Source organism: Pelobates fuscus, chromosome 1 (genome assembly GCF_036172605.1).
Source record: "Pelobates fuscus isolate aPelFus1 chromosome 1, aPelFus1.pri, whole genome shotgun sequence".
In the NCBI taxonomy this organism is placed as follows: Eukaryota; Metazoa; Chordata; class Amphibia; order Anura; family Pelobatidae; genus Pelobates; species Pelobates fuscus.
The window spans coordinates 411,600,434-411,627,104 of NC_086317.1; the positions used below are offsets into that span (position 1 = coordinate 411,600,434).

General features: G+C 39.2%; 1 protein-coding gene across 1 annotated transcript in view; it reads left to right on the forward strand.

Annotated features, from left to right (window-relative positions):
- The window catches only part of ITGA5 (integrin subunit alpha 5), a 79,461-nt gene extending 53,150 nt beyond the window's left edge, over positions 1-26,311 (forward strand). Inside the window, exons 10-30 of the mRNA XM_063428412.1 lie at positions 17-73; positions 778-830; positions 1,826-2,031; positions 2,188-2,379; positions 5,081-5,126; positions 6,246-6,353; positions 7,386-7,441; positions 7,893-8,047; positions 8,360-8,497; positions 9,459-9,526; positions 10,287-10,437; positions 11,239-11,328; positions 11,479-11,558; positions 12,885-12,965; positions 14,584-14,689; positions 16,415-16,573; positions 17,189-17,284; positions 17,894-18,013; positions 19,309-19,410; positions 21,309-21,431; positions 24,405-26,311. Coding sequence (XP_063284482.1) covers positions 17-73; positions 778-830; positions 1,826-2,031; positions 2,188-2,379; positions 5,081-5,126; positions 6,246-6,353; positions 7,386-7,441; positions 7,893-8,047; positions 8,360-8,497; positions 9,459-9,526; positions 10,287-10,437; positions 11,239-11,328; positions 11,479-11,558; positions 12,885-12,965; positions 14,584-14,689; positions 16,415-16,573; positions 17,189-17,284; positions 17,894-18,013; positions 19,309-19,410; positions 21,309-21,431; positions 24,405-24,488 — 2,271 coding nt within the window. The 3' untranslated portion in view covers positions 24,489-26,311. The remainder of the gene's footprint in view (positions 1-16; positions 74-777; positions 831-1,825; positions 2,032-2,187; positions 2,380-5,080; positions 5,127-6,245; positions 6,354-7,385; positions 7,442-7,892; positions 8,048-8,359; positions 8,498-9,458; positions 9,527-10,286; positions 10,438-11,238; positions 11,329-11,478; positions 11,559-12,884; positions 12,966-14,583; positions 14,690-16,414; positions 16,574-17,188; positions 17,285-17,893; positions 18,014-19,308; positions 19,411-21,308; positions 21,432-24,404) is intronic.
- Positions 26,312-26,671: the final 360 nt, after the last annotated feature.

The window sequence follows — 26,671 nt, forward strand, 5'->3', positions numbered from 1 at the left end:
TTTTTTTGCTTTGAAGGTGACCATTTTGAATGGGACAGATCTGAGATCCCTGTTTAACTTTTCAGGAATCCAGGTAAGCAGGTTTTTGATTTGTTTTCCATATTTCAGTTGCGAGATGGAAATCGTATATTGTTAAATACCTAGTAAGTTTATATCACATGACCATTACTAGTATTTTCATAGAGTAGTTACACTTCCAGTGCTAATGGTGTTGTACATGTTTGTACATCTTTCTATTTAGGCTGTTTAATTATCCGTAAAGTAACACTGCACACTATTCTCACACTTAAAAGGAACACTCCTGACACAAAGCTTTTCAACAATCGACACTTTTATAAATGGCGCAAAAAAAAAACCTTCCCAGCTGTCTGTTTACTTCCTCTTCCTTGGGCTTCAAGACCAAGTGCCCCGTAAGCTGTACTACAGCTCATTGAGAAGCACTCGCAACTCCATCACAGAGGCTTCTCAACAAGAAGCCTCTTATTTGTCCATTCCCTAGTACAGACTGAATATATGCATCAGGGAAAGAGGGCAGGGCTTGCAAAGTCTGCACAGCGGGTCTGTAGCTTTTGAAAGCAGTCTTTTTTTTTTTTTTTTTTTTCATGTAACACTGAAAAAAGGAAGAAAAAAAAATTACTGCTTTTACTTAACCATGATAACAAAATTTAATGGACTGTTCCTTTAAATATAACATGAAGTTTTTCTAATTTGACTTGGCAGTGTAAGGGTTTTGCTGGCATGAATATGGAGTATGCTTAATCTGTCTCTTTTCTCTAGATGGCATCATATTTTGGATATTCTGTTGCAGCCACTGATCTCAACAACGATGGGTAAGCTTTTAAAGATTTAGAGTTTTTGTAATGTGCTTTTTTTTTTTCTCGTAGTCTCCTCTCTCTGTGTTTGATGACCTGGAAAAGTGTCTAGTATTTACTAGTCCAGGCATAGGCTACCTTTGGCACTCCAGATGTTTTGGACTACACCTCCCATGATGCTTTGCTAGCATTATGGGGGATGTAGTCCACAACATCTGCAGTGCCGAAGGTTGCCTACCCCTGTACTAGTCCAACACAAACTTAATATCTATTTTTCTTCTACAAACCACAGGACCACAAGTGATGCCTTAGCAAACATGAGCGCCTGTAAATGTTTGTGGTGTTGCTGTAATTTTATATTCTTGATTAAAGTTAAACCGTGATAAATCCAAGATAACTGGCTTGTAATGAGACCTAATCCATTAGCTTTATGCAACAGGAACTTTACGTGAGTTTGGACCTCATTTATTTATTTATTTTTGTTCTTGATGTTAAACCAGGCCTGTCCAACCTGCAGCCCCCCAGATGCTGCTGAACTACAACTCCCATGGTTCTTTCAATGAAACAGCCAGGGAATCATGGGAGTTGTAGTTCAGCAACATCTGGGGGGGCTGCAGGTTGGACAGCCCTGTGTTAAACGTAAACATCAGCTGACAAAATATTTGTTGAGTAAACTACAGCTGTCATAGGATCTCGAATATGCCGGTGGTTTTTAGAAACATGTGTCGAGCATATTTGCCTGTTTATCTAGGTGAAGCCTGGGTTTTTCCATTCATTCTTGGAAAGGGAATGTTGGTCAGTGTTGCACATGTGCATTATTCCTAATCCATCTTTTCAAAAGCGTGGAAAGCCAGGGATTGACTAAGGGGCCCCAGCCAATTCATGTATGGCACTGAAGAAACAGGAGGTGACTGGTATTTAAGAACCTGTCTATTGAAAGAGTGGGAAATCAACATCTTTTGAAAATGTTACCTCTGTTTCTTTCAAATGTATTTACCCAATGTACATTGCAGGTTAGATGACCTCCTGATTGGTGCTCCACTCTTCATGGAAAGGACACATGATGGCAGATTGCAGGAAGTGGGTCAGGTCTATGTATACCTGCAGGGGGAGAGTATGTCATCTGACCCAGACTTAACGCTGAGTGGTGAGGAGGTATACGGACGTTTTGGAAGTTCTATAGCTACTTTAGGAGATCTGGATCAAGATGGTTACAATGGTATGTTTTAAAAAAAAAAATAAAAAAATTTAACGTTTACAAGAAAGATTGTGCACAGCAGTCTGTGAGGGGAAAAACCCAGAGCATTTTTTTTTTTTTTAAAGTCTCATTTTCATTTTTTTTTTTTTTTTTCATTTTCTCCCTTTTGCTCTACAGATGTTGCAATTGGAGCTCCATTTGGAGGAAAGGATGGCAAGGGTGCTGTGTTCATCTTCAATGGAAATTCGGAAGGCCTGAAGCCCAAACCTTCTCAAGTCTTGCACGGGGTGTGGGGAACATCTGAAGCCCCTGCATTCTTTGGATTTTCCAGTAGGGGAGGCAAAGACCTTGACGGAAATGGCTATCCAGGTGCATTGCCCACACTAATTTGGTTCTGTACTTACTGGGATTTGATGGTTAAAGTTTTTTAAATTGGCAGTCACAGCGATGTAGCCACTACAGCTGTTTGTAGTGGTTATATTACTTGGGTCTTCAGGTGTCTTAATTTTTGTCTCCTGTCAATTTGTTTTAAATATTTTTATTGTTTCATAACATAAGCGTGTATTTCGAATTGAGTCATAGTAAGGCAAGTGGGTGCCCTCGCAGGGGCTTATGCAGTAACTTTCAATAAGACGATTAGTTGCCTACGCAGAGGCTTAATTATCAGTAGAAGAGGAGAAATGCATAATATCGCCTACGCAGCGGCGAATTCGGTGAAAACATAGAATCGTATTTAAACAAACTTTGCAGGGTTAAACGTACAAGCATTGCGGCGTGAATTGCCCTGTGTAGGTTGGCACTATTACAAGTGTCATACGCATTTTCTAGCGATTAGGCAATAATTGTCTGTCATAGAACTGCAAGTAAACAGATACAGTGCAAATACAGGTTAACAGTAAACAAGAACATGGTATTTAAGATTCAGCACCCATACATAGTTTAATGTAGGGATAGGTCTGAGGTACCCTCTCGTTGCAGTACGTGGGTCTGTTTGTGAAGGTTTGTTATGTTAATCGGTTTATGTAATCTCATCGGAGTGGTTGGTGTGCGCATTGCTTTGCGCGTGTGTTGGTATGTGTAAGTGCTTTGCGTGGTCAGGTTTGTATTGTTCAGGTGTTTGTTCTGTTTCGAAAATGTCTATTGTGTTCACCTCAATGATACGTGAATCTGGTCGCTGTGTATGACACCAAGGCTTGAGATTGCTTACGTGTGAGCGTGTATTGCGGTTAAGAGCCGTGTATGCATATGATTGCCTGTGCAGGGGGCTATATGGCGTAGCTGTTTTGTTCACAGTTCGTTATTTTGTGTCCTATTCTCCGAGCTGTCGTACGCGAGTAATAGATTCCTAATAGTTTACACTGCTAACGTAATGGTTGCTTAGCGGGTCAGCGCCTGCGCAGAGTTCTGGTTATAGTCTCCTGGACGAGTCTATAAGTTGTGGCCTGCGCAGGGGTTCTATATTCCAGTCTAGTATTGTGTAGCATTTGGCCTTGTAACTATTCCAGCCGAACGTCTGCTAGGCGCTAGTAGGCCCTTAAGAGGTCCGCTCGTGGGTTAGATCGGTGGGTCTATGCTTCAGTACTAACAATCAGTGCTGTGTGCTAGCTCCATTGCTAATTTTGTCAGCAACTTCGTCATTGTCGTCTTGGCTCTCTTATCTGGTCGACCCCCTGCCTTCATACTCCGTACTCGTTATGTATGTCCTGGGGTAGGGTACTGCACCTTGTTGGGTCAAGGGTATGGTCCAATGTGGTGTGTTAGCAGTCTGCTGTTCGCGTGAGGGCCATCAGTCCGGTCATCCCTATGCGCAGACGTGGGCTGGCCTGAGGTCGTGTGTATGTCGTGAGTACGTCGCCTTGTCCGTGGGTGTCATGGTCTGCGCAGTTGGTTGTGGTAAGTGCTGTAGCGGGTGGGTGTCTGTGTATGTGATATGGTCTGGTGGGCCTGGTGTTTTGTGGTTCGCCCCCTGTCTCCCGCCCGAGCCGCTGCGTCCCGCCGGCCTCCTTTCGCCTTCCTTGTTTCTCCTGGCCACCGCCGCCTGCCTCTGGTTACGGAGTGTTTAGGTGGTGCCTGAAGGAGTCCGATGTAGTTAGCCTCGTCCAGTGGAACCAGCGTTTGTTATGACAGTCTCTGAGGTTCGGGGTGTCTGCTTTCATATCCTCGAATGACTTTGTGGCTTCCACCTCCTCTAACCATCTTGTTATGGGGGGGGGGGTATTTGTCTGTTTCCAGAAGATAGGTATGGTCACCTTGGCTGCGTTCAGGAGTCGAGGGATAACCGATCTCTTGTATGTTTGTATCGCCATGGTGGTGTGATGCAGGAGGAATGCAGCCGGGTCTCCTGTCAATTTGAGTGAATAACTTTAAAAGCCAATCCCCAATGCTGCAGCTTGGTTAATGCCTACGTGCACTTCCTTATTGGCTATCTGTCTTTGGATGGGCTGAGAGCACATCTCTTGCTGTAGAAATTTTGACAAGCGAATGCAGATGTTCTAGTCACGCTAATCGATCCACAAGAGAGGGCCTGTGCTTTTTGCACATGGGGACAGCCCCAAAAAGTTTAACGCAAACTAGGGAGACTGCTTCAAAAGACTCTCTGTACCATACCAACGGCAGTGAGCTGTTGTAGTTATGGTGCTTAGGTTGCCTTTTTAACATAAGATTTTTAGCTGGATGTGTCCTTTATGAGCTGGTTTCTATGCTTAATCCTAATTCATGGTTAGCAAGCAATATATTGCCCAACATTCCAGCACAGAATGACTCAAAGCCACTACTGCAAGATTCTGTACCTGCACTGCTGCTAGGCAAGCAAGACCACTGGATCACTATACCTTAATGCAGTCTATCCCTGCTGTGAATAAATTAATACTCCAAGGTGTAATCAGTAATGTAATTCAGGGAAACACATGGCAGACAGAATAAGGCCTTATTAACCTTACACACTTGTATGGCCAGAGAGATTCATTTTATAAGTGCTTTTATTGTATCTTACTTAAATCTAATCTTGTGGTTTTTTTTTTTTTTTTATTAAGTATTTATTTTTTAATTATAAGTAACTTTTTTTTTTCAGATCTCATTGTGGGTGCTTTTGGTGTTGATAAGGCTCTTGTATACAGGTATTGGCTTTTGAACTCCTTACAAAGTTTTGATATCTCCTACCCCTTCACTCCCCTTCCCTGTTAGTCTGTATTTCTCCTCGATCTTCCCTCTTCCCACAGTTATGTGATGTTGGCACTCATGTTAATATTGTTGCTTTTAGTATGTGTTCACTATATACAAACAATTGCTGAATCCTGTGTACACTATATTTTCACAACTCATTAAGTGATGTTCGTACCAGTTCTTTATGGTATAAAAGTCCTAAGTAATATTTAAGGGTTGTCAAAGCTTAAAGAGCATGTTTTTAATAGTATATACAGTATATATGAACATTTCTTGTTGCGGTAAAATTGCAAGTGAGGGAAATGATTAGATTACAATCTGTAATTGTTCATTTTTTTTATTGAGTCATAACCTTATGTATTAGTGTCTAAATGGCTTGATATGCTATATTTTTGGGATTAAAAAAAATGTTTGTTGTATGAAAGATGCAAAATTAAGGACCACTATAGTGCCAGGAAAACAAACTTTTTCCTGGCACTATAGGGTCATTAGGTGCCCACATCCCGCTGGGCTGAAGGGGTTAAAACCCTTTCAGCCACTTACCTTTCTCCAGCGCTGGACTCCCTCTTCGCTGGTGACCTCTCCTCCCCCTGCCGACGTCAGCTCCGAATGCGCATGGGCGGCAAGAGCCACGCATCCATTCAAACAGCCCATAGGAAAGCATTACTCAGTGCTTTCCTATGGACATCCAGCGTCTTCTCACAGATTTTTCAGTGAGAATCGCAGAAACGCTTTTAGTGGTTGTCAGTGAGACAGCCACTAGAGGCTGGATTAACCCTCAGTGAAACATAGCAGTTTCTCAGCTGCAGAGTTAAAACTAGAGGGACCTGGCACCCAGACCACTTTATTGAGCTGAAGTGGTCTGGCTTCCTATAGTGGTCCTTTTAAGTATGTAATGGAATGCTTATTAAAATGGCTTCAGTTGTGCCCCATCTCAGACCCAGCTCTAGGGAATATCTCTTGCCCTGCGTGTACTCTCTTTGGACAGTTCTGCTACCATAGACCATTGTATTCATATTCATCATAAGCATCACTAATCACTTTGGCACTTTATCTTCTATTCTGTCCTGTAGGGCACGTCCTATAGTCCATGCCAGCGCCTCCTTGCAAATCAGTCCTTCTATGTTTAACCCAGAGGAGAAGAATTGTCTGATTGAAGAGACCGGCAATCGCGTTTCTTGGTGAGTTTCCAAAGCTCATGAATATGAGATTTCACCTTTATTCCAGAAATCGTAATTTAAAAAAACAAACCTGAAGATGTAGGCCAAAATCAAAGAACTTTGAATGCAGTAGATTTGGAGCATTGTTCTGCAGTCTATTCAGGATACAGTAATCAGACTAGTCTTTCATCTTGTCCTAGAGTAATCTCTGATTATAATTAGAGGGTTAAAAGAACAACTAGATATCCGTACTATGGACTGCTTGGTGGTTTTTGGTTCTTTTGGGGGTTTTTCCAGCTCAGTATTTTTTCTACTCCATGCATAATGTCACGGGGTCACTCATATCTTGCAATGATTTAGTTCCTCTTAGTGAGGTCATCTGATTAAGTTTCTGGAATTTATATTTTTAGAATGCTGTAGTTTTTTTTTTTTTTTTTTTTTTTTTTTTTTAACTGTTGCTATGTGACCATGTAAATCCTGGCAGGATGCCTCAGGCTTCAATGAATGAGCAATTGTGCAGGTCTGAAAAACAGCTGCTTAACCTCCTTGCTGCTGGAGAGGTTTCTAGTACATCTTTGTGTCTAATGGCTAGAATTCTCTTTTGTAAGTTGGAGTGCGATGGCATAACCCATTGCTCTGGAGACTAATGCTAGACTTATCCCACCTCCACCCTTTCCTCTTCAAACGAGTCTAACCCTAGCTCATGCTGCCAGAATGGTTGGACACGTGATCAACGGTGCCTTAGTTAGGAAAGGCCTCAGCTGAAACTCGTGCCAGCAGTAAGAGCTGTGTGGGAGAGGGCATTAGACTAATTAATCCAAAGAACAGAACTGAAAATTCAAGGACTCTGTGTACACGAGTACATTGACGTGGCCAATGCTCCTAATCGACTCCAACTACTCCTCAATTAAGTCTTGCATTGAGGAGAATGTAAATGGTTAATCTAGCAGATTGCATTTTCTGTAACTGTCGGTTCATTTGTTCACAAATGCCTTTCCTTAGTCTAAAGTGTTCTTACATCTGGACCTCTTTATGTCTCTCCTCCCTTTCCAGCATTAACCTCAGTTTCTGTCTAAATGCTTCAGGAAAACATGTGCCTCGTTCTATTGGTGAGTGTTTGCATTTGATTTTATTTATTTATATTTTTAAGAATTTGTACTAGCTTTACATGCATACCTCCCACATCCAAAATCCAACAGGATAGTCCCAATTTAGGGCCTTGTCTTATCCACAAAATGCTCAACTTGGGGGTGGGGGGGGGGGGGGCGCCTTCTCCTGTCAAGTGTTCAACCCCAGTTTCCTGACTTGCATGGCTGTGATGGGTGAATTCCTGCCATCACGATGCCCCTTTTTAAAAAAAAAAAAAAATCTTATTAAATATGCATGCCCCATGCTGTGCACCACTAGTGTCAATTCTTCTCCAACCATATCCCCCCTCCACGGCCTTCATATCTCTTAAAATGTCCTTTATCTATCAAGTCTTTAAAGTTAGGAGAGTAATATGAGAACCTACTACTCTCCTAAAAAATGAATGCCTTGGATGTGTTGTATGTATTACAGGGATTAATGTGGAACTGCAGCTGGACCGACAGAAGCAAAAAGGAGCTGTGAAGAGAGCACTGTTTTTGAAAAGCCATCAACCCAACATGATCCAGACCATTCACTTGCGCAATGAAGGCCAGGAGGAATGCCGCAACCTAAAGATTTATCTGCAGGTAATTCATACTGTAATTTGGCAAGTAAAAATAAAAATACAGCGCACTCCCTTATCTACTAAACGGCTACTTTGGTGCTGACAGATTTTGCTAGTTTTATTAAAAACACCTAATCTAGGCAAATAAATAATGGCGGTTTAGTTACATTATATGATCATACATTGCATATGGAGGAGGGGGGGGGAGGGGGAATAATCTTGGTCCGCTAGCTTGACTAGGACTGTTTTTTCATTATACTTTTCTAAAGTGGAAAATTCTAGTATTTTGGTCGGTTTTGAATGAACCTTGTGTTTTCATTCATTACTCCCTCAGGACGAATCAGAGTTCCGGGATAAGCTTTCTCCAATTTACATCGCTCTGAATTTCTCTCTGGATCCTAAAGCCCCAGCTGATACCCATGGGTTGCTGCCAATCTTCAACTACCAGACGAAGAACTATATTGAACAGAAGGTAGTAAATGGTTTTTATACTCCATGTAATGTCATATTTTTTTTTTTATTTTAATATTGTAAAATTCTTTTTTTTTTTTTTTTTTTGCATTTTGATTTGAACCTCATTAATGTTTACCTAATCCTGCTTTTTAGAACATGTTTCTCATTTCTTCTCTACTAACAATCAGTTGAGTAAACCATAGATCAGTGGCCACATCAATCATACAATAGTTTTAGCTGAATGGCAATACCGTTACTTGGTTGGAATTACTTGTCACCCCTGCCCACACAGGACTGGGGATTCACAAAGTTAAAAGTGAACACTACTCAAAATGTTTTCAATCCTATTGGTGTCTGTGACCACGTGTTTAGCGCGTGGCTGCATAGATATATTGGCACTGATTGTTGTAGGAACTAATGCCAGGTCTGCTGATCTATGAACATGTGGAACTTGGAGCCGAACACTTGCTCATTGTCCCTGTGGTTTTGTAAAGTATTTGGCTGTACATGACTTGAATTCTTGCCAAAAGTTGAACCTTTCGGACGTCTTCCAAATTACTAGATTCCCTTGGAAAATTTTCAAGTTGCTGCATCTTTCCATGAGTTCTTTATACAAGCTATCTCACTTATAATTTTGTGCAACAGCTATAGATCGATTTTTGTTTGTGTTCTTTTCAGTGCAAGTAGTGGAGTACACGTGTCATTACGAGGTATAATAATGTCCTTTTTACATATTTTCCACTGGGTTAATGAACATAGGTCACAGCTGTCTGTCAAACATGCCCAGAGGTTGTAGTTGGATTGTATGCAGAGAAAAATGTAGGCAAAGTAATTTTTGTTTTGGTCGGACCAGTCTCCGTTGATTCAAGTCACATCTGACCAGGTGGAATAATTCCCATTGTTGAGGCAAAGAATATTCTGTTTAGTATTCTGTATGTCATTGCTTAGTAACATGTTCTTCCTCTGTCTGCCCGTGTCAGGCTCAAATCCAGCTGGACTGTGGTGAAGACAACATCTGTGTGCCAGATCTGAAGCTCAATGTCTCAGGGTAAGTCTGTCAGCAGACAAGCAGCGACACTTTTCCGCAACTGCTCTGCATGTTTTGTTAGCTGGTTACTTTGACAATAAAACTGTGGTCGTGCAGCTCTGAGCACAGGGAAGTGATGTCAGAGCATACATTTTTTTCCATGAGTCATTTAAAGGAATTCTGGGATATTGCAGTATAGTTTTGAATCTTTTTGAGCAAAGATGGTATAGAAATTTGAATTCAAACATGATGCCATCTGGTAGACCGTTAAAAAAAAAAAAAAAAAAAAACATGCTGTACAAGCCAGCTATCTTTGCCCATGGTATATTCCTGTATATGGCATTTCATATTTCCTGAATGTTGGGCAGACAGATTCCCACCCCGTTTTCTTTTTTTTTTTTTTTTTTTTTTTTTTTCTTAGTACAAACTCTGTACAAGCTTCTCAAATACCTTGTTTCCTTTTTATTTTATTTTTTTTGTCAGCTCCTGGTTGTCATACTCTTTAAATAGATTGAAAAATTGGCAGGTAGTACATAGATACATCTTTTAAAGTTGGTTCCAGCAGCATCAACCTATAGAATCACGTATTCTATCTGTGTCCTTGAACTGAAACCTTTTGTTCTAATTCAGTTGATCTATAAGTGAGGAGTTCTCAGAGTCTAATGATACTAGAGGTTGCATTGCTGGTTAGGGATGCGATGTGTTTGGAATGGTTCCTGTAAATCAACCATCTGCAGGAAATGACTTGCAGCTTTCTAACAATGCTTATCGTTTGTTTTAGAGATCGGAAATCTGTGTATCTGGGAGATGTGAATGCTCTCACATTGTTGTACAATGCCTGGAATGACGGCGAAGGAGGGGCGTACGAGGCTGAATTGGTGGTCACGTTGCCCTCAGAAGCAATGTACAGTGGTGTTTTGAGAACCAATGAGGTCAGTAGTGGAGAACTATAGTTTTTGTCTTGTAAATAATCTGAATGTTTAAAGTTTTTAATATGTGCAGTTGGGCGCACACACAATGTAGGCAATATATCTGTATCTAGGTCACTTCCTTATATAGTTGCAACATATTCCGCAACACTGTACACCAGAAACCTTTCATTCTAAGAAAACACATGACATACAGGAACAGGTAGAGAGGTCCACAATCTAAAGAACCCAAATAACTTGGTGAAGCTGGTTGTTGACATAGATTCTGCTTTAGTAAGTGTTTTATATGAGATTTATATGCATATAGAAAGCAGATCATTTTGTGTGTGTGTGTGTACATGTACAAAGGGATATTTTAGAAATGGAGGTAAGGAGGTGTAGTGGATACATGAGTGCATAAAATTGGACTAACTCATTCCCCTTTGGAAAAAGTTGCATGTTGGGTGCAATTCTAAAGAGTTGCCATAAGAACATGGATACTTTTTCTTATGATCTACTTGGGCTTGATACATTTTTTTTATTTTTATAAAATAGATTCATGGCGGTATATTACCTGGCACCTTTAGTGCTGTTACAGAGCCTGAGATGCAGACATAGAGAATTGTTCTAGATTGTGCTGCTTTGGTCAGTTAGACAGACAGACTAGGTCTGGTTACATTGGCAATCACTTCACTAATGTTGAAAAGGAATTTTAGATAGATGCTTTGCAGATTGATTGGCTGGGCTATAAATATGTGGTGTTTTTAAATAGATGCTTAGCTGCCTCTTCTTATCAGACACTTGACAATGTATCTCTCTGTGCAGAAATCGGTCGTAAATTGTGAATACCATTTGGAGAATAAAACTCAGCTAGTGATTTGTGACCTTGGAAACCCAATGAAGGCTGGAGAAAATGTGAGTGTGCCATAAATATACATTTGAAACTTGGTATATATCCAAACTGGATCCAATGACCTGTATATTGACATATATGTTTATTTAAAGACATTGTGGGCTGTCTGTTAAACAGCATTTTGCTGTGTCTGTATGTTTTGTGTTCTACAGCTGAGGGGAGGACTGAGATTTACGGTGCCACATCTACGTGATTCTAGCCAAAATGTGCAATTTGACTTCCAGATTCGCAGGTATGTTCCAGACTCTAACTCTTGTTTTTAGACTACAATTTGTCAAATGGTAGTTCCCAAATTTTGCAGAACTACATCTCCCAAGTTGGTTTACATGTTTTATTGTTGTATGACTTGCAAAGCATCATGGTAGTTATAGTTCTTCAACAGCTGTAGATCTAATTCCGGGCCACCCCTAGATAACTGCTGTCAACCTTGGCATAAAAATACTCCATGGAAGTCTCTACATTGTATTCGAGGTGAAAGAAAGATGGAGAGAGAGAGCGAGATTATTTCTATAATTTTGTGGTTATATTAAAAGAAAAATATTGCTTAAAAAAATCATATTTTTGCATAGAAAAAAAACAAATCTGTTTTTATTTAGATCAAATTCTATGCATTTTTATTACTGTAAACCACATTGCACCTTAATAATGAGCTGGGTGCATCATAACTTTCTAAGCTTGGTCTTAATGTAGTCGTTTTGGTGCATAATTGCTGTCTGTTTTTGGACAATGTAAAACCTTGCCATTTCTGAGAAGCAGCAGTGTTTACATTTTGTCCGTCAGGCAGCCACTATAGGTTTTTCTTCTTTAAAGGGACATGTTGGAGTTGGCTATAGAAACTTGTATTCCAAATGCTATAGTAATGTAACTATACTATTTGCAGTATTAAAAAAGTCTTGCCTTACTCACCACCAATACTTATGATCTCCAGTAAGGAAGCATTGGGATATTAGTGCACATGCGTGTCAAAAGCCACACTGCACCAATCAAATGCTTTCTAGGAGAGCTTTTTTTAAAGGAATAATAGCTGGACTCTGTCCGCCTCTAGAGGTGTGTTAGCCCTGAAATCATAATATTCTAGTAGCTATTAACAGTAATGTGGTGTGGATTTTTTTAGATTGCTGGGTCAAAAATAAAGGGCCACGGAACCCAGACCACTTTATTGAAATGACCTTTACATTTTCAAAGTTGTTCACAATTGACTTCATCATACACAGTGTAATAACTCTACAGCTAATGGTAACTCTGAAGCAATTATTTGGCAGATCAGTTATTGCTTCACATGCACCCTATGTCCCCAGTTGTAAATATATTGATTCTTAACATTACTGTTCCGTTTACCTATTTTACAGAATTACATGCTGTGATTTAAATGATGTACACCAATAAATTAATAGAATCCTCTTCTCCTAAGATAAAGCTTAGCAGACTCAGGATTACTTCATTTATGCTATATACCCTGTATCTTACACAATGAATAAGCTGTCAGGTGTTGCCATGACTATATTTGATAACTTTTTAAAACATTTTCTCTTATTTTTTTATTTATTTTTAAATCCAGCAAAAATGCAAACAACTCTCAAAGTGAACTGGTGCCGTTATCTCTGACTGTGGAAGCCTACTCTGCCGTTTCATTTTTTGGGTATGTTCGCAAAACAGGTTGTTGGTTATTAGCTCATTTTATGTAAACTCTAATTTTCCAGGCATATTCTCCCACTGTCTGTTTTGCCCCCACCAGTGAATTTCACAACCCGCCCATGTGCCTTGTCAATATTTGTTGTAGATAATGATAGAGCACAGTGCTGCAAGTCATCTGCTTGTCACGATGTGAAGGAAGAAGTGTGTTATTTAGTTATGTATTCAAGCCTGGACTGTTCATATATAGTATGTGTCTTTGTTACAGGGGAGAACTGTGTATGTATGGTTATAGTGATACTACAGATATAGGGAGATTCCATACATAACCCACTTTTGAACAATAACTGGGTTATTTACTAAAATTAATTGTAGTTTATAACATGTTAGTGTTGTTAAATAAAAACTCTATAGTATATATGTAACGGTTTAATCGATATACCCCTGAAGAAAGTCTATATGTATATAGAATCTATCTATCTATTTATTTATTTATTATTTTCCTGCAGGTTGTCTTTGGTGGGTTAAAAAAAAAAAAAAAAAAGTGTGTGTGTGTATATATATTTTATAATTATATTTTTTTGAGTCGGTGCTGGGGAATGTTCCAATCCGAGGCTTTTCATTTAGAAGTCTATTCTGGAGCTGCAATTCACCCCCCCAATGTTTCTCAATGAGCTGTAATACAGTTCAAAGAGATGAGCGAGGCAAAATTGCTATCACTGAGCGCCTGATGCTTCTTTTGGCTCTGTGGAGCTAATTGAAGAAGATAACTTTCTGACAGCCAGGGAGCTGCTTCTGCCCCGATTTTATAAAATTTACTGATTTCTATTGAAACTTGCCATTTTATAAACGGTCAAGAAAGATGAAGTGCTTTGTTTGTGCAGTGTCCCTTTAAATAGTTCTAGCCCTGTGTAATAGGTGTATTTTTATTTTTCTTGAGAATGTCTGATACATACAAGTGCAATAGACATAGATAATATAATCATCAATTAGGTCATTGTAAGTCTGATATGGGCTAATGCCAAACAGAGTTGGTGGCCATAAAAGCACGAAGGAAACAGCAGGTGAAACACTTTACTAAAATTTGTCCAAATGCAGGAATGGTGGTGAACACTAGTAGCCAATTCTCCCATGAAAGATAAACCACAGATTCCCAAAATAAGTATATGGCTGGGCTGACAGTTATACCTATAGCAGATCATTGTTACAGCACTCCGAGGGGTTTAGAGAATATTACAAACCTTGCGCTCTGCACTGACTGTAGTAGAACCTATAAAAGTAAATGACGTTGTCCTGTTACCATTAGGATTTGTCTGCGGCTTATACAAGGTGGTAAGTGCGCTATTGAAAGGATGCTTGTTGGCACTGACATGTAAAGATATTCTCATTTTATAATACAATATAAAACAAATTAAAGTAACCACGTCCACCAGTATCCGACCCTCTCCTGCTACCTAATTGCATGGAGTCAAGAGTTCCAGGAGAGCAAGTATAGTCAATAAAGAAGGAAGATGAGAAGGGGATGTAGGAGGGAAAACAGTCAAGCATGACAATGGCCTGCAGAACTATTATGTGGTTTTATTGTTTTTGTTATTTTAAATGTCAAAACCTCTTTTCTGTTTCAGTGGTTCAAAGCCAGATAGTGTTATCTTTCCAATTGCAAACTGGAAACCCACCAAGCAGCCTACTCGAGCGGAAGAAGCCGGTCCAGAAGTTGAACATGTGTATGAGGTGAGCATGCTTGTTGGGTTAGATGACAAAGGGAGGACCACTGTTACTTCATAATACCGTATATACTCGAGTATAAGCCGAGGCCCCTAATTTTACCCCCCAAAAATGGGAAAACTTATTGACTCGAGTATAAGACTAGGGTGAGAAATGCAGCAGCTACTGGTAAATTTCTAAATAAAATTAGATCCTAAAAAAAATATATTAATTGAATATTTATTTACAGTGTGTGTATAATGAATGCAGTGTGTGTATAATGAATGCAGTGTGTGTATAATGAATGCAGTGTGTGTATAATGAATGCAGTGTGTGTATAATGAATGCAGTGTGTGTATAATGAATGCAGTGTGTGTATAATGAATGCAGTGTGTGTGTATGAGTGCAGTGTGTGTGTATGAGTGCAGTGTGTGTGTATGAGTGCAGTGTGTGTGTGTATGAGTGCAGTGTGTGTGTGTATGAGTGCAGTGTGTGTGTATGAGTGCAGTGTGTGTGTATGAGTGCAGTGTGTGTGTATGAGTGCAGTGTGTGTGTATGAGTGCAGTGTGTGTGTATGAGCGCAGTGTGTGTGTGTGTGTGTTGCAGAGCCTTGGTGGGGGGTGGGCAATTTTTTTATTTTTTTTATTATTTTAATTTTTTTTTTATTATTATTATTTATTATTATTTTAATTTATTTAATTTAATTATTATTTTTTTTATTATTATTTATTATTTAATTTTATTTTTTTTATTATCATTACTATCTTTTTTTTTTTCGTCCCCCCTCCCTGCTTGATACATAGCAGGGAGGGGGGCTCTCCTTCCCTGCTGGTCCAGCATTGGTAGTTCAGTGGGGGGGAGGAAGGGGGCTGTCAGAGCTGTTACTTACCTGTCCTGCAGCTCCTGTCAGCTCTCTCCTCCTCCGCGCGGTCTGTGCAGCTCCCTCTGTCAGCTCCCAGTGTAAGTCTCGCGAGAGCCGCGGCTCTCGCGAGATTTACACTGGGAGCTGACCGAGGTGCTGAACGGACGGCGCGGAGGAGGAGAGAGCTGACAGGAGCTGCAGGACAGGTAAGTAAGATCTCTGCAGCCCCCACAGCCCCATTGTCTGTATTATGGCAATGCAAATTGCCATAATACAGACTATTGACTCGAGTATAAGCCGAGTTGGGGTTTTTTAGCAAAAAAAATTTGCGAAAAAACTCTGCTTATACTCGAGTATATACGGTATCTTATTTTACCCTAAACCAACTGTTCTCTAGACTATATTGGTAATGCACCATTAAGGTGAAAAACAAACGGCCATCTGCCTGTTTTGGCCCATTTAAAGCACAACAAACCTGTAAAAAATAAATTAAAAAAATTGATGTTGTGCCCACATGCAAGCACACCCTATCATATCACACCAAGGGAGTAATATTTTAAATCTTGCTGCCGTCATAAGCAACAGGATGCAGTGAACTAGGGGACAGAGAAACTTTTTACTACAACCCGTGGAAGATGCAGCCTAGTATTGAGTGTACTTTTATTCATTTTTGCAGTCATTCATCTTTATCATAGTCACTATTTTGAATACCCATCTGTTCCATGTTTTGTGTGTTGATATTTAATACAGTTTTGGGTATTTTTTTTTGTGAATTTAAAATGTTTTTTTAAAACTAGTTCACGGAAATATTGCCATTTCTTTTTTTTCCCCTTCTCATCTTTTCAAAAAATGTTTTGCGTGTGTAATATAGATTACATTCTTCTTTTCAGCTGGTAAACCTTGGACCCAGCTCCATCAGTCATGGAATTTTAGAAATGATTTGCCCAGTGAAATTAAATAAAGAGTTTGTGATGTACTTCATGAATTATTCTGTTGAACGCCTGGCCAACTGTACCACTAGTGAACCTGCCAACCAGCTTCTCCTGGAGGTAAGAGGAATGACTGCCACTCTGGTATTGTTGCTATTAATTATTAAGCACTATTCTACCAGTGTATCGTTTATCTTGGTCTGTAATGCATTAATTAAAAGCACACTACCACCATCATATATTTCTTACTATAGAACACAACAAGCAGTTAACTGTTCATAGTTTGCATTTTCTACCTCTTGTCATACTAACCCAGTCAGTCCACATTAGTGTTCCTGGGGAGTAGCCCTGGGAGATTGACCCCACTTTCACCACAGTTAAAACACCCAACAGATTCTGCTACAGTAGTTGCTGCCTGTCCGCACACATACACACTGTAAGATCTTAGTCAAGGGGAGAGAGCTTTATTTTAACATTTGAGAAGATGCACATGTTCTAACAAGGCATATAAGAGAAAACCGTGTGTAAAGGCATGTTCTATAAACAGACTGGGCTGCTTAATAAAATGCAAAAAACAACAACTTTGTGATGGCTTTCAATTTAACACATGTTTGTTTCTGCCATGGAAATGGTTGTCAAAACTCTTTAATGGTTGCAAGGTTTGTCGGTGTGTGATGTTTTCATCTCTCTGATAAAAAGTTTCAGTACGCCATTAATCCGTTTGCATTTCCGCAGCGTTCCACAGCAGAACAGTCCTCAACACAAAATTCAATCCATCACGTGGAGCGGCGAGACACTTCTAAGCAAACCCAAACAGGATCCCATGTTTTGGTGAGCTAATAAATTATACGACAAGACTGTTTTAAGGTCACAAAACATTAATTTCAAGGTACACTACTGGCTCCTGTAAGCCAATAATATTCACTACAGCTGTATTGATGCTGAATCCTTATGTATGTGGAACGTATGAAGGAATATACAAAGTGAGAAGTGATGAATATATTGTATTCATGGCGTGTTAGCAGTCCTTTCTAGATTCTAGTATTTGTTTTTCTTGTAAAGAAAGTAAGCCCGAATACGGAATCCCTAACATGTCACAATAACAGAAGCTTATCTGTTTTATTGTAAAATGTACTGATCTTAAACACAGGTAGACACCTCACACTTGCATCTATCCTATCTGTTCCATGGAGTGTGAAGCATACTAGTGATGCATGAGTACAGGGGTATATTGATTCTTTAGGTTTGCAAGAAATTGATTTTTATTTTATTTTACACCTTCCCTGGTGTGAGAATGCGTGCAGCCCTTAAGGACTCGTCATAGATGGAATTTGTTTTTGCAAGTTGTTTTCTCTCGCCTTTTTCAATGCCATTATATCCTGCTTATCATTATATTTTTATTTTTTGTCTTATTGTTTTATATTGGTTTTGTCCGAGAAGAAGTGTAATCAACGACACATGGACTGTTTCCGTCTGCGCTGTGACATCGGACCCTTAGAAAAAGAGCAGCGAGCTATCCTTGGGGTCAGTTTCCGTATATGGGCCAACACCTTCTATCAGGTAATTTAATTTCCTTTTCTTTTCCCTGCCATGTAAATTTGGGATTGTTATATCAGAAACTGTTGAAGATATGAAAGTAACACAGTTTTAAAATATTGTGGGCACAATGGCTTAGTGAGCCAAGATCAAAGCTTTCTATTAACTGTGTAAGCCTGTTCAGGTCAATTTGGGTCAATAACCCAATGTGAGCTCACCACTGAAATTAATAACTTAGAACCAATGTAGAACTATTGAGCCCCCTAGTGGCCAGTTTTTCCCACTACAATAAAAGCATGCTCTAAACCCTGAAATAAAATTCAGTTTAATGGAGTTGTTTTAGCTAATAACACTGTTAAACGCTTGCAGCTCTTGCCAGACCTCTTTTACTGTCACTCATTCAGCCTCCATGGGGAGGCAAGTTTTTTTTTTTTAAAGTCAATCTTACAGCACATTGTGTTCAACACTTTGGACGTTCGTGTCTGCTCTGGTGCTCTGAACATTAATCACTGACCGGAGGCTGCTGCAAGCTCTAGCAGGCAATTAACAGCAGGCCCTGTTGACATTCTATAGGCTGTGTGAGTCATAGTGAGAACGGTTTTGTTTTTTAATTATTGCACTAGTCTAGATTGCAGACATCATTTTGTAAATATGGCCTGTATCCAAAGAAAAATGTATTCTCATTTTCCACTGCAGCTTATAGCTTTGTAAACTTCTAGCACTCCATGGTATCTGTGATCCACTAGGTGTTTCTGGATGCTAGCAACTCCCCTGCAATGCAGCAATTGCACCACGTTGTGTCAGTAGTCAGCATTAAAGTATTGCAGTACTCTCCATTATACAGTTATTTCATATTTTTGTCATTTTTTTTCTTTGTATCTAAATATTTTGCTTAATCTGTGTCTCGTAATATGTGCTACAAAAGAAAACTGCATTAGAATTTGTAAAAATCAATCCCCTTGTACGTATGATTCTGCCTCCTCTATGTGCTTTTCCCTTCCCACATCTATCCCTTTAGTGATTCTTTCTTCACTCCTATTTTTTCCCCATATCAGAGATGTGATCGATCTTTTCCCTGTCTATTTCATCACACCTCTCCATTTACTTGCCTTCTTTCAATGATGTCTGCCTTTAATATTTCTATAGCTGTTTATTATTTTATGATATTTTGTCAGAGATGAAACCTAATCAATAAATCACTAGATCTCACTCCTGTAAAGTGGTGAGGGGGCAGTGCGTGTGTAGCTTGGGGGCAGTGCAGTCAAGCATTGTCTTTTTTTTTTGACTGGTGGAAACTGATCGTTCTATTTGTCTTTTAGAAAGAGAATCAGGGATTTGCTCTGCAGTGTGAAGCAAAATATCACATTCAACGACTCCCATACAAGATCATTCCTCGCACATACCCACAGGGGAATCATCAGGTAATCTGGGCTGTGAGAATGTTTTCTCTGTGCTGTCAAAACAGAGTGTCACGTTTCTGTCTATACTTTAAAATCAATTTGTGTGTGAACTGAGACTAAAAACCTGTTATGCGACTACATGGTAATGTCTAATATTTCTGTAAAGCAAGGCTTAACCAGAGCTTCTGAACTCTATATAGTAGGTTTGTGCACAGTGAGGAAAATTCGATTTTGTTAAATCATTTTTTCCGAAGACGGCAAACTTTTGAGTACGCTGGAATTTCGGTTGTATGTCGGTTTGCCCAGCAGATTTTGATACCAAAAACCTTATTTGGCAACAAATCGGGAAAAAAAACTAAAGAAAGTGAAAATGGACCTGTCCGTGTACTTCGGAATATATACTTAATATTGTGTATATATTTTGCAGTACACCAATAGGAGCATTTTCCTGCAATTGGATTCACCAATCAAATGAGAAACCTTAACCCCCCCAAAAAAAACAGGAGCAAAAAAAATGTATATATTAAATCTATAAATATAGTTGTTTGTTTTTTTTGGTTATTTTAATTTTTTTTTACTGCACTTTCCTTTCTTCCCCCTGTATTGCTCACTTGGTCTGTGAATAAAATCAGCACTTGGTGACTGTCCCTAATCTTTTTTTTTTTAGCTTGCACCACAAGCAGAATTCAGAATTCCGAATCAAAAACTAATGTTTGGCCATTTGGCTTATTTAGTTTGTGTTTTGTGTCAGTCTTGGCTTGGAGATTGGGAATTTGACCAGTCATTTGTTCTGCACAGATCCAGGCAAAATTAGTTTGGACGAACATGAATTTCCAAGTCTATTCTTTCACATGGTCTTTATCACTTTGATCTAAAATATACAGCATTAGTCCTACCACATAAAGCCATCTCACTATGCCAATACATTCAAAACACATTTTCAGGGCTAATATGCTTTTGAAACAATTAGGGGAGGGGAAGGTTTTTTTTTGTTTGTTTTTGTTTGTTTTTTTCATTATCTAGCTGGTGGAAGGAGCATTTGTGTTTTTTTTTTGTTTGTATTTTTTTATTTTTTTTTGCAAAAACTCTTTAAATCTGCTCCAGTGACAGCTTGGCTTTTTTTTTTTTTTTTTTTTGCTTAAATCTTGTCATTCGGTTCTTAGTTTATTAAATTGTGCTGTTTAGTGAATAAATCTTTCTAAATATTTCCCTATTTCTAAATATGAATCTCATCATGCCAACGTGTTAAAACGTCTTGTGTCAATAGAGTGGTTTGGTTTAAACGCCAGTTATTGAGCCCTCTGTATTCAAATACTGAGTGTTAAATTTGGCCACTAGATGGCAGATATCCTGAATATAGTGTGAATCTCTCCTCTCACCACTAATTGTGGATGCTAGATTTAATGTAACATTTTGGTCTAAAACGTCCCTTGAGGGTATACTTTTAAACTGTTGTAAATAACTTTTGAGATGAATGACACATTTTCTACACACAATAGAACCTTTGCGAGATTGTAGATTAGTTGGGTATATAGTTAATGTGTAACTTATAAGTAGGCTATTGTTTCCCTCCACATACATGCCTCCAATAAAAACCTTTTTACAACACTGATATATTTATAACCATTTCATAAAGCGATTTATCATTGGAAAACTACATATTCCATATATTCAGGCCTTTCCATCTATATTTGCACACTTTTGTTTTTGTGAATTTCAAAGGGGTGCCTTTTTTAAATTAGTATACATACCCTTCCAGCACAATCCTGAACTTTCATGTGCCATTTAGACATTATCTTCGGTCCTCCCTTTCAAGCTATACATAAACTATAGAGAGAGATCTATATTATGCTGGTGTGTTTTATAAAAAAGAAAATAAACCTGTACTGTCATTGAACCTGTTCCTTTGTCTGATTTAGGTCAACACAACCATTCACTGGGTAAAAGCAGAGAGCAGCCATGGTGTCCCGCTGTGGATTATAATCCTGGCCATTTTAATTGGTCTTCTACTGCTTGCATTGCTTATATATGTTCTATATAAGGTGAGTTGAATAAAAAATTTAATAAAATAAAAAAAAGCTTAAACTAGTTGGCAATGGTCTCAATAACCATTAAAAAGTCCCACACAACTTTCTAAGTAAATTTTTCAAATATAATTTGCTTCTATTAACAAGTTGCAAATACTGTGCAGTGTGGATAAAAATCAATTATTGGGGGGGCAGGGCTGGGCCGCCGAGCTGAGCGGTCGCAGGACAGATCAGCTCCCGCCATATAAGTCCTACTAAGCTTTAAAGTCGTGCCTTTGGAGGGAATAAAAGACCACCAACTGCAACCCTTGATATCCGAGGGCTACCGGAGCTGAGGAGAGGCTTGCGCCCAGAGTGTTAGTCCCTCAGATGTGGGGTCCCTGTGGCATCAGGTGAGACCTCACACGGCGGTGAGTGGAGTGGACGGCCGCCACTCCACTATCCTGCCCAACGGAGCCCGCAAACCCGACGAAAATCGGCGGACCCGGTCCTGATCTCCCCCCCCCCCCCCTCCTCTGGACCAGGGGGGTGATTCCGGTCCCTGCCAAGCGGTCTCACAGCCCCACTCTGAAGCACCGCCATACCACCGGACAGGCTTCAGGCCTAGATCTAAGATGGCGGGGGAGCCGAGCTGCGGAACCTGAAAGCGGACTATGGACACCATCTGGCTTGACATATAAAGCGACTAGTACCAAACAACCCACCCTACACAGCAGCTACTGAGCCCAGAGACACACCGGGCACATGGCGCCAGTACCCAACACGACGTACCACCCCCGTGGCATAGGCTGCCGAAGAGACTGCTTGCCCTTCTTCTGAGCTGGGTGCTCACCGGGAGGACTCCTCCACAGCCTGCCATACCCCCAGGGAGAAGATCGAGATCCATCGGAACCCTGGGCCCACGATCCTGTTGATGGGATCAATGGCGAACAGGCGCAAGCACCCACTAAGGCCTCATGCCGAAGACAGGCGGTCCCTGGACGCAATGACACCACGACCCCAGATAGAAACAGCATCTTGGTGAACTGGTGCAGGTCTCCGACCCAGCAGGGACTCAAGCTGAATATACTTTGTATGTTTATACTTTTGACTCACAGTTAAGCCTTTAATTTCCCCCAGCGCGCACTGTAACGTTAACATGCATGTTGTGCGTCCACTCAGTGCTCCCTTAGCCTGTTGGCGCATGCTGGGGCAACCTATGGGACCCAAGTATGCTTACTAACGCAGAAACTAGGTTATGCTACCTGAGTTAATAATTACCTAACGTGGTTTAGCGCTGTATGTTAACCAATTTACTCTCTTCATTTATAAGCAAAATATCCTAACCTGTGTGCACAGTCACCATTATATGCATGTATTGACGTTAGAACTGTATTAAGTTTCACTAATATTACTCAACAGAATAGTCTCCTATTCTGGCTGTCAAAACACACAGCACAACATGCTCACATATTGCAGTCACACTGGTTTAACTAACTAAGCATCGTAGCACTTAGTGGACCTAACTAGCTTAGATGTAGGCTATGTCATTTTTGCTAAGCCATGTTTGCTATGGTTTTGCTTATGTTCAAACACATACTTTTTCTCTGTAACTCATTCGAACATTTTCCTTGTTTTCTCTTCTGTATCCTATCTCATATGCCTTAAATAAAAAACAGTGACAAAAAAATAATAAAAAAAATCAATTATTAAAAAAATAAATAAAAATCAGTTTGATTTTATTTATTTTAAATTTATTTTAATAAAATGCTTAATAAAAAATACTCTAAAGAATATTTTCTATTTAAGATAAATTAGTCCAAAGGTTATACAGCATGAAATATGGATTAGTTGTGTAGCATGAGGATGCATATTCATGCAATATTTACAATGTTGATAAATGCATTCTATTAAGTCAAGTTAATTGAACGTGTGTCTGCAGAGATAACATGTTCTCAAAGCAAAAAAAAAAAAGACTGAAATCCAATTGTTTTGCAAATCTATGTATCTCAAATGAACACCAATATTTGGAGAAGAACTTAAATAAAAAAATAAAAGTGATTAGCTATTAAACTGCAAATGGTTCACCGTGCAATAATTCCATCATTATCTAGTATGTAGCAAACCAGTTCTGATAGATCTGTTAAATTAATCTAAAAAGTTATTATTCTAAATATGAAATCTTCATCTGCTTGCAGACCTTAAAGATTGTAACAACGAGCAAGAATGAGTGTTTAGATTATGATTTAAATTGAGTCTTACGACTAGCGATTTAAATCATGATTTACTTGGTTGATTTAAATCAAATCCACCCTGATACTGTCTGAGGCTTACTTTGTGAATGCTATGAACCATTATAATCAGAAGTCTTCAAGAAGCCACCTACCCGTAATACTTTCATATTAATCACTAGGCGTGTGGCTGTTTGTTCCAAACGTAATGACTGTAGTGTTCCTCAACGTCACTGTTTGGGGACTTTGCCCCAGAATTGAGTGGTCCGATGGCTGACGGGGGCAAATGTAAGATTTACTTACCTGAATCTGTCCCTTGTGAACGTGGCCATCTTCCTCCGGCAGGTCCTCTTCAGTGATTTTCCAACATTGTCAAAAAGAGTATTTCATAAAGAGATTATCCTTTGAAATACTTATTGTTCAGGGTGGTGACCGTGCCACTTTAAAGTGCTAAACTGACCTTTTTCACCCTTGTAGTAATTTCCCTCTTAGCTGTATTTTCTTGACTATATATCCGATACAATGTAACAAAGACCATTTTGATACCTATTCAGTGAATTTGTTCTCCAGTATGACAACCTCCTGTAAAGCTCAGCCACATTCCATTTTTTGGTCATGTGAACGAACGTAATCTACAAGAGTTACCCATATAGCAGTTAAGCCACACGTACATCTGCTAGATGGAGAATAGTAAAAAAAAATAAACTGCAGTTACTGCACTTTCTTGACACCAAAGACTTATTCTTTTCCAGCTAACCTATTTTATGTTTCTTTATAGCTTGGCTTCTTTAAACGCTCCCTACCTTATGGAACAGCAATGGAGAAAGCTGAACTCAAGCCACAGGCTGCATCCGAAGCCTAAACTGCCTCTCCAGCTTTTTAATCCCTTGCACTGCCAAAGAATCCTCGGAAGGAAAATTGACCTAGAACAGACTAATTCTGACACTACATTGGATGTGGAGGGAGGGAATCCAAGAAGATGCCTTTCTTATTTTGAAAAATGATCCTCGTGGATTTGAAAGACCCAATTTACAGAGGGCAATGGTGGATAGATGTATACCTTTTTTTTTTATTATTTTTTTTTTTTTTTCTGGATTTCTATGAAGATGAACTTTCTTGAAGAAACTTTTAAGAACAATATTTTTATTTAAAAAAAAAAAAAAGTTTTTCTCTCTCCAACCGTCCAAAGCAAGAGAAGAGTCACAGAACTTTGTTTTAAACCAGACAAAACTGTTCGTGAAACAAATTTCCACCATCTTTCTTGGGTCATTTATGATGCAGGTTTATCTGATATGGAATACACAATGTGGGTTCTTTGTTGCTTTCTTAAGCAATTATTTTTTTTCCTTTCTGCTCCAGATTTTACTGGGACATCTTGAGGAAACAAAAGGACTGTTTTTAACTGATGAACCTATTTCATAATTGTGTTTTTTTTTTTTTTGTCCCAATGTAAATTGGTAAGAGTGGGTTAGGTAAAACCAGTATTTGAAATTTAAAGGTTAAATTATTATGCTTTTTAACACATGTAAGTGTGCTGCTCTATGCAGAATATGTAGGATTTTAGATGGAATCCCAGTTGCAGTGATAAAAGCACACTGTGAATCTAGAGCTTCCTGTACCCTAGAGAGGAGTCTGGACAGGGTTGCACAGAACCTCTGATCCACAGATCTTTTAAGGTGGATTATCTAGGCACTGCTACACTCTTCCTAGACATGTGTATGTCCACAGATGAGACAACAGAGCTGACAATTCAAAAATTCCTGTGGTAGTGCCATAGTCTACTTGTCGTGATTTTTTTTTTTTTAAATGTTGTGCCTTAAGTTCTGAAATAATGAGCATATCAACTCTGTTTTAGCTTCTTCACTAACGTGTAAGATAGCTCTGATCACCACTGGAAAGTCGTGTTCTAAACCTTTTTTTAAAAAAAAATCAGACTGTTACTTGTGATGTCTGAATTTGGGGAGACACAACTATTACAGATCACAAGCCTCCCCTTTTTATGGTAACTGTGTTTACAAGTCCAGACTGTCAACTTAGAGACTTTGTGGAGGCTGGGGAGGTTTGAGAAGGTCCACGTTTATATGAAGGAGTGCTAGTCTAGTTTTATTTTACTACCAGCTTATGTCCCTATTATAAACCATTACCAATGCTGGAAGGGGTTTTGTGGGACAGCACTGTTTGATAAATGTGGAAAAGTTTGCTGGTCACTGCTAATAATTAGGGACTGAAGACTCAGGGGACGTGTGCTGTAATATATTGGAGCTATTCTTTTTCTCGAGCTCTGATTGTATCTGCGTGGACAGGAGCTGGTATCAAACACCCAGAGTCCTTCACGTTTTTAAGTACTATGTACAAACACCAAAGGCTTCCTGTAACAAATCAGGTATATGAACGAAAGCCACAAGCCTCTTAGATGTTGAAACAACGGTGGGCTGTTTGTGCACCCAAATGAACACTGACTCTGTTATCCACTGCAAAGCTGCAATGACCACTTCACTGCTTGGGAACCGTCATTAAATTGTGGTGCTTTTATGTTGCTTGGTTCCTGACCCAGAAGTGTTAAAAACACATGGACAGAAAGGGCTTTGCTATCTGGCTGATATTTAAAATGTGTTGCAAGTGCAATAAGTGTGTTTTTAGCTATTTTTATTATTAAATATTTTTTTACTATGTATTTGATATGAAGTTGGTCATAGGATTGGCTATTCATTTATTTTAACCACTTTGGTGGCTGGATTTGCACATTTATCTGTTATGACAATTCTGGGGAAACTTTTTTTTTTTTTCTTTATATTTTTTTTTTTTTTTTGAGGCACTGGAAGAGTTGGGTTGTCATTAGTCAGATGGAATTGTTAGAATCTGCTTTGTGTTTTGACATAACTCGCATCCTGAAGTGCTCCTTTTTGGCAACATTGGTAATTGCATACTTTAAATCACTTTACTGTTAACTGTAATCAAGGCCTCTTAACGAGTAAAGCCTTCTAAATGGGCAGCATTTTTATAAAACATGGGCCCAGCTTTGGATATCTGATCAAACTCGCCTTG